At 41.1% G+C, this 8695-nt stretch overlaps 1 protein-coding gene across 1 annotated transcript; it reads left to right on the top strand.

The window, feature by feature from the left end:
• Positions 1-422: 422 nt before the first annotated feature.
• Positions 423-4152, top strand: LOC110499343 (homeobox protein Nkx-2.5). The gene is made up of 2 exons (XM_021576426.3): positions 423-1798; positions 2880-4152. Exons 1-2 carry the CDS (start codon positions 1429-1431, stop codon positions 3518-3520), a joined length of 1011 nt encoding a protein of 336 aa, XP_021432101.2. The 5' UTR covers positions 423-1428; the 3' UTR covers positions 3521-4152.
• The last annotated feature ends 4543 nt before the right edge of the window (positions 4153-8695 follow it).

The raw sequence follows: 8695 nt of genomic DNA, 5'->3' as shown, positions 1-8695 counted from the left end.
GAGAAATTAATTACTCACACAAGCATGCAAAATGACAGACTGTGAAATAACAGCGTAAATGCCTGTAGACCTAATATTATTATTCATACGTATGCCTATTATTATAATTTGGATCAATTTAATATAAATACAATCTATAGGCTACGTTTCATTATCATATTTTCAACACAAATCTATGAAAAAAAAAGGAAATGTTTCTTCCAACTCTAAGCGCCGATGTGATGGAAACTACAATGTGTTTGAATTAATGCGGCGCTATATAGTTTGCCAGGATTCCCTTGAAAGTCTTTATTTATTTGTTGTATTAAAGTACGGAGAAAATATCAGCATTTTGTTTTTCAAAAATACGAGGTACCCACCCCCCCCCCCCCCCCCACCCCCTCCACACACACACACATGTGGTGTGTGGAAAGAGGGAAATTAGATTTGTATTATCTATGAGTTTGTGATGATGGGAAGAGTAGCCCTGAGAGAGATACAGTGCGTTTAAATCGGAAACAAGACTGATAGCAACAGATAATGAATGTGTCGTTAATAAGCTGTCGTTAATAACCTATCCGTATTCCTCTTATCAGCAGATACGTTTTATTAGCCTATTAAAACAGTCAAAAAGAAACAGTCTCAACCGTGCAGGCCTGCACACACACTGACTCAAATTTCTCTCTCTAGAGACACCGACACATTCGTCTTCTATTTGTATAATGAGGACGGCTGCAACTATGTTGAGTTCATTATAGTTTCATACGGTTACTATTCCATTTATACATAATTCAATGTGGACTATATGCAAACCATGATTAAAACAGGTTTCCTACCTGTCCAGATACTGCATGAAGCGTTTCTGAGGGCTGATACCAGATTCACATTATTCTAGCCTAGATCCTACTTCTTTTTAAATGTCCAATTGAAATAACGCGATGTGTTTATTTCGGCGTAGGAATCCTGTAACATAATAAAACATTTCAATAGTTGCTACTTGATAATCTTCTCTAAACGCTAAATACAGAGAAGAGCTTGCGCCCTCGCGCCATGCAGTCACCCATCCCATTTTATCGTGACGTAACGGAGGAAAGGAGCGTCCGTCTTGGGTCCGCCAACAAAACAGAAACTGGGTCTAACCAAATCCGTCAGCTAGCTAAACACACACAGCAGCCGAGGCAGAGAGCACAGAGTAGAGAGATGAGAGCTGTCACTTCACGAAACAAGCCAGTCCTCCTTCGCATAACTCCACGAATAAAAAGCAAGGCGCAGCAATCCTTTAGGCAACTGTAGTTTTTTTTCTCAGAGACGAATAGACCCCCTTTTGGATCCGTTTACCTTCAATACCGTCTATCCAAACAAACACCTGCTTGGGGAGTTCTTTATGCTCGGATGAGCCACTTCACCAAGGGACTATAATTCCTACTTCATGTGAACGAATCGGAGCCTATGATAATAATGCTTCCTAGCCCTGTTATTTCTGCCTCCACCACGCCGTTCTCAGTCAAGGACATACTGAAGTTGGAGCTTCAGCAGAATGCTCAACAACAGCGGCTTGCCTCACACCTTGGGCCGCACCATGAGCGCTCTCACCTGGGTCCACAGCAGCACCAATACACCCTCCAGTCGCCCCCGTCTTGTATGCTGGCCGGCAGGGACAGGAACAGCCCCAGCCCCGGGCTCTCGGAAGAAGAGGAGAGAATGGCCTACCTGAGTAGTCTGACGGTTCAGGAGCGGCTGATGGAGACGGGTCTAGCCGGGGAGATATTCGTTTCAGCCGACACCAGTCTGGAGGTTGAGCAAGAGGACATAGAAGCCAGTGAGTGGGTGATTCCTGGATTACCAACATAGCCTATCCATTTAATTCTGAAAGAAATTATTGTATTATATTATATTATTTTAGGTTCAGTAGGATTGCATTAGTCTAGGTTATCAGTCTCGTGTATTAAATTCGGTTGCATGATAATTCACCCACAAAGCACCCATAAATATAGGCCTAATTCATTCATATTTCTTCTTCAATTTAACTAGACTACCACAGACTAGACTACTTCAGTTTAACGACGATATCATCTACATACAGGGATCGTATGTAAATAAAGGATACATCGTTTTGGAGAAGAAAAAAAACGTTTTTGACAATTATGCATGACCGAATCACCAGATATAATACAATCCTAAATGATCAGTTTTATCAAATAATTTAAAGAGCCATGTTTTGTTGTTGTTGTCAGCTACACACTTAGGCTACACAATGAGCTGAAATGACTAGACTAGACTACCGTATTTGTTATTGGACCAACTTTAACTAGGCCCTAATTATTTAATGTATTTACTGATTGAATATGTTTGAATATTACCTAATTATTTAATGTATTTACATATTGAATATGTTTGAATATTACCTAATTATTTAATGTATTTACATATTGAATATGTTTGAATATTACCTAATTATTTAATGTATTTACTGATTTAATATGTTTGAATATTACCTAATTGTTTAATGTATTTACATATTGAATATGTTTAAATATTACCTAATTATTTAATGTATTTAGGCCTACACTTTATTCAGAGGATTCCATTAAGATAAAAAAAAAAAAGAAACACATAGGACATGACGACATGAAAACAACTATATTTCAAGAACAAACATGGGTATCTGATTTCATATCCCCTTGTGGTTAATTGATATTCGTGTAATTGATTAGCCAAATAATCCTCACTGCTGGTATCCAATGTCTGAATCAGTGCCTATGGGAATTATAGAAAACAGGCAAAAACAGCATGTAGGCTACTGCGGACCTCAAGGATTAGAATATCTGTTATGTATAGCACATTTCGATTAATCTGTCAAAGTTAGATGACTAAAATCCCTCTCTCCTCTATTTCTCCAGAAGCTTGTGGCGCAATGGAGGTGAGGGCCTGTGAGGAGTCCCCGCAGGCGCACTCGGACTTGGAGAGACTCCCAAAACAGCAGAGGACCCGGCGGAAACCGCGCGTGCTCTTCTCCCAGGCGCAGGTGTTCGAGCTTGAGCGGCGCTTCAAGCAGCAGCGTTACCTATCCGCCCCCGAGAGGGAACACCTGGCGAACACTTTGAAACTGACCTCCACACAGGTCAAAATCTGGTTCCAGAACAGGAGGTATAAGTGTAAACGGCAGCGGCAGGACAAGACCCTAGAAATGGCCGGACACCCTCACCATCTTCCCCCACCTAGGAGAGTGGCAGTCCCGGTGCTGGTGCGGGATGGGAAGCCCTGCCTGGCTGGATCTCAGAACTATAATACATCCTACAGTGTTGGAGCGGCCAGCCCCTATAGTTATAACGGCTATCCGGCTTATTCCTACAATAATCCAGTGTATACTAACACATACTCATCATGCACGTACTCTAGCCTGCCTACTCTAGCACCCAACTCTACTGCTAACGCTTTTATGAATATGGGTCTGGCGAACCTGGGCGTGTCGCAATCTCAGGCCCAAACACCGCAGGGAACAGCCTACCAAGGAACTCTGCAGGGCATTCGGGCCTGGTAGCTGAACGTGATGATCTGCTTGTTGATTAACAGTTGATCACGTCGATCACTAGCCTACAGTGTTTTGGGGATAAGGGAAAACCTGTCTGTGTCCCATGCAGCAAAATATAAGGATTTCTAATTGAAAACCGTCACATTGAGACTCGATCATCTTGTACTAATATATTAGCTGTTTCCTCATCAACGCGGCAAAAACATGTTTTTTTAAAGTTGTTGGACTATTCCAGAGTCACTGTTGGATATAGATATATACTATGGCAACATTGCAGACGGACTAAAACGCGTACGCAACCGTGCGTAATATGGCCTTAAAGCTGTTGGGTGCTTGTGAACCAAGGATGTGAATGGCAAACATTGGCAATGGTTATATCTGAGCTATTTACATCAGAAATATGACTTTACCAGTAGCCTACTTTACCAGTGAAAACAGTATTCTTCAACAACATAACAGAAACTACTTAAATAAAAGACCGAACATGTGGAAGGATTATTTGTTGTTATTTCGAATTGACCATTTGCTGCTGCCTTTTTAGTCACTTATTTGAGTGATTCTGCACTTAAACAATGCCCGCTGCGGTTTTTAGAAAATAAGCATATATTGACAAATAAAGTGAAACATTTGGGTATCAAAAATCAGACGTGTTGATAATATTTTCTGAGGGAAAATAACATTGCCGTATCCTTACACTCTCCATCGCAGTTTCGAAAAGAGTTTATAATCCGGCTGATATATACTGTAACTGAAAGAGGGCGTTGGTACAGTTCAGTGTCCTATGTTGCTTTGTTTATCTATAGGACCGCCAAATTCCATTACCACGAGGGGCATAAACGTTCTCTTGGGAACTTGCTAAGGGAAACACAATACACTTGCAATTGTGTGTGTGTGTGCGCGCGTGTGCGTGTGTGTGTGGGAGAAAGAAAGAAAGAAAGAAAGAAAGAAAGAAAGAAAGAAAGAAAGAAAGAAAGAAAGAAAGAAAGAAAGAAAGAAGAAAGAAAGAAAGAAAGAAAGAAAGAAAGAAAGAAAGAAAAAAGAAAGAATGAAAGGAAGAGAAAGAAACCTTGCAAATGCCTTATGACATTTGTTAGTGGCTGGTTTTGAGTTGATAAAGAAATGAATAGCCGCGTTCTTTCAATCTCATTTGTAAAAGGTGAGCTGTGTTTGTAGTAGGCCCACACATACATATGTGCGCACTAATTTCGGATATATGTATACAGTTATTTAAATGCTTTGGTTGACGGTGGTTGAAGGGGTAGGCCTATTTCGTGATATGTTCTTCTTATCGGCCTTTGAGAAGCGCGCTTTGGGTTTTTAGAGGTATTCGAGAAGGGGCGTTTGGTCTCTGGTTTGCTTTAGACAAATTCAGGCCGTCAATTAGGCCTATGCTGATTATTTGTAATCTAAAGATACAATTCAACTTTGGAAACATTTAATATTACACGATTAAAGCAAAAATAATTAAGCCTATTTTATTTCCCCCCAAAATGCTAATTATTCTCTACTGAGCATATGTTAAAGTCCTGCAAAAAAGATATGGCTCTGCCAGCATACTGATCGCCATTGAAGGCCGTTTTCCAGCCCTCGCTGTGTGAGAGTTGAGGGGAGAGTCAGATAGAGGGGAGAGTCAGATAGAGGGGAGAGTCAGATAGAGGGGAGAGTCAGATAGAAGAGCAGGCCAGGAATACAAACAGAAACAGACAAGAGCCAGAACTCAGACATACATAATGGAGAATGGAGAATTTCGGCCAGAGACGGACATTATCCAGACAACGCGCTACAACAGTTTGATCGCGCATCCACGGAGGGCGTGGGGCCCACACGGATACTGCTAAGTCTGAACTGATCTCGTATTAATAGCCTTGTAATGTTAAAATGCAATTTAAAAAGCGATGTATTATCATTTAGATACGAATATTGTGATGAATAAGAAAGATAATACTTTTTAAATTCAGAATGATAAACTGGAAACTTAAATTTCATAAATCAGCTATAGGTACACACATTATTTCAAACCATATTCACTCATCAGATTCATGCTGACTGACTTTGCTTTATTCGATGTATCCTTGGGTGTAGGCCTAGACCAATTAAAAACAATTCCTTTTTGTCGTTGAGGAAATGTCGCCGTGTTCTCATGGTAACTTCCACCCAATTTCCAATCTATACAATGGTAAACATGGTCTTCCATTACAGATTCCCAAATAAAGGATGAAGTTCAATGGGAGGAGAGAGTAACAGGGTTTGGGTTTACACACAGAGGAACTCCTATCACTTTGAGGTCTCCATATCACCGCTCATTAGAGATAGTTAACCGTTTTAAACAAACGCCCTGTCTCTCCCTATACACAGAACTGATCCAATACGGGACGCCATTAATGGAGATGGATAGAAACGTAAACAAAGTGTTTGTCTCCAGCGATAGGCGCGAGGCCGCTTCCCCTGGCTACTGCACTGCGTGTAGATGGTAGATGACATACCTGTGTCAGGGTAAGTGGCAGGGAGACCTTAAAGTAAATAGAGTCGGCGACAGGAGGGCGATGCCCGAGGACGCGGTGTGCGTCTGTGTGTGCATGTGTGTGTGTGTGTGTGTGCGTGCGTGCGTGTGTGTGTGTGGAGAGAGAGTGCCAGAGCGGTGATTGCTATCTACCGCTGCCAAAGATAGCAGCTCATCCACAAGGAGCACGGCGCTCACGGAGTTTCCCAAAACAAAGTCACCCATGGCAACCCTTCAAGAGGGTTACAGAAAACAAAGGCCAAATATAGAATACAGTATACAGACAGCTACAGGCGGAGGAACTGAAATACTGAAGGCCCACCTCACTCTCTCCGCCTGGTCTACCCGAACAGCAGAAGCTGTCGGCGGAGTTAGGGAACGACAGCGATGCGCACCGGATCCCCGCAAAGATGGAAAAAGTAGAGGCATAGATAAACATGTCTATGTTTGAAAATTGCATAGGCCTATGTAGGCTATATGTTTGTAATAGGTTTGCCAATGCTTCTGAATTAAATGTGAATCATATAATAGCCTACATAGATCCAGTCATTTCGGATACCATGAACACCTGCAGGTTTACTTCACAACATGTCCATGACTTCTCCTCCAGACATGTTTTGACACCTCTGGGCTGTGTGTTCTCTGTAGTCGGAGCAGAGAGAGAGAGAAAGACTCTCTGTTTAGTTAGTGGAAGAAAATACAACACAACCAAGGTGCAAGCTCAGTCATCTGTCATCACATCATCTCATCAATGAAACGTAGGCTTGAAGGTTGCACAATATAGACACAGGGGGAAGTGTGTGCGCGCATGTGGAGGGTGACTGCAAGTTGCTGCCCATCAAGGTAATCTGTTAAATTTTTTCAAATTAATACTATTGAGATTTTTTTCTAATAGCCTATTCCGGAAAATGACACTTGAGATAGGGCTAATGACAGGCCAGAAATATATAGAACTGAAAATGTAAGACAAAAAGTTATTTTAAAAAATCCAAGAAAGGCAGAACAATTATTAAGTCGTATGCACAGTTTCCCATACCTATTTAATTTGAGATCCTGACTGCAGTGTTGTCTTGATTTTATTCAGATTATTTTGTTCTTTCGTGAAGACCCGTCAGTTCTGGGTGGAGCCTCTCCTCAAGGCACCGGACTGTATTTGCATACTCTCCCAAACCCAATAGCTGAGCAATTATGCTGAGTGTGGTAATCATTACTACCACAGGGTGACGCTACTTACTCATGAACTAACTAACATGAACAGCTAGTTAAGACTACAGGTGCTAGCTACAGGTGTTTTTAACAATTATTATTCAAATGAAAGTGAGCGGATTACTTCAAGAATTTTTTTAAAATTTACGCGTAATGATCCCCTTCGTCTTCCCGTTTCCAAATGCATCAGTCTCTTCGCCATGGTTACCAGAAGAGCTGCTGTAAGATGGGTGACCAAGTTCTTTCTGTTGTTGAAATTGTATAGTTTCTAAACGAACAGCAGACGCTTACAATTAATTCACTTTCACATTTAAAAAAAAGCTAATGCGTAATTGAGGTGTACATTGGTTTCTTCATCCTTTTCTCCGCTGGACCAAATAATATCTGTTGTTGTTACAACTCTGAAAACCATCTGCAGACAATAGTGAATTCTTAATACAGTTCCACATCTCAAGTCCTCTCACACACAAACGACTAAGGCCTAAGAAAAGAGAAAACCACGACGGTAATAACCGCTTCACGCATTGTACCAACATTGATGTATATAAGCGTATTATATTCACCTGACATTTGATCCGTTATGAAGGCCACACAAGTAAACTTATAATATTACTTTGATTGAGCAGTCATGTCGCTGAAAGTTTTTAAGCATTTGATACGTGGGACATGTACTGTATAGCTGTAGGACTGTAGGAACATTTTAAGCACCATTTTAGCTTCAAATCCACATCAAGGCAACAAGATAGGTGATAAAGACAGTACACATTTAAATTAGTGTCAGAAAAAAACTCTAAAACCATGATAAAAATGCACAAGGAACCTTCTCTGAACGTAACTTTTTGTTATTACTTACAACTAAATGGACAGAGGCTCCCAGCACACATTTGTGGACTAAAATAAGATAAATAAAATACTGTTTTCATTTCACCCTCTTTACCAAACAAATGAATGTAGACTAATCTTGAAATGCGTAGGCCCAAGGAATTCCTATAGTGAGTATGGATAGCCTAAGAGGCCAGAGGCGATGAGGCTATAGCGTACGACAGTCTCCACATCAATTATTGATCCTTCAAAACACATTAAAACCAGATAAGAGCCATACAGTACACAAATACAATGTTCTTAGAACTTGCAATAGCCCTTCACATATTGCCCCCAACAAAATCCCCTCACATAACAACAGACCGTTCCCCTAACTGCCTGAGGGTCACTAAGTTTTCCTCATTCCTAACAACAGTGTCAAACTCAAACAAAAGTTTAAAAAAGGCTGAATTTGTGCTACCTCAATCCATCATAGTCCATAACACTTATACAATCACTACAGGTTTTTTTGCTCCTGGTCTCCAAATGACGCCCAAGTAGCCAGTTTATCTCTCCGTCATCAATTAAAGTCAAGCGCTTGAGGGATAGACTTTACCCGGCAAGGCGGTCCAGGGCGGGGATAATCAGCTCACACAGCCAATCAGCGCAGGCTTCAC

This window comes from Oncorhynchus mykiss, chromosome 20, assembly GCF_057628025.1.
Source record: "Oncorhynchus mykiss isolate SJ-2025 chromosome 20, ASM5762802v1, whole genome shotgun sequence".
NCBI lineage: Eukaryota > Metazoa > Chordata > Actinopteri > Salmoniformes > Salmonidae > Oncorhynchus > Oncorhynchus mykiss.
The sequence above is the reverse complement of the archived record's forward strand: the minus strand, read 5'-3'. Positions and strand labels throughout refer to the sequence as shown.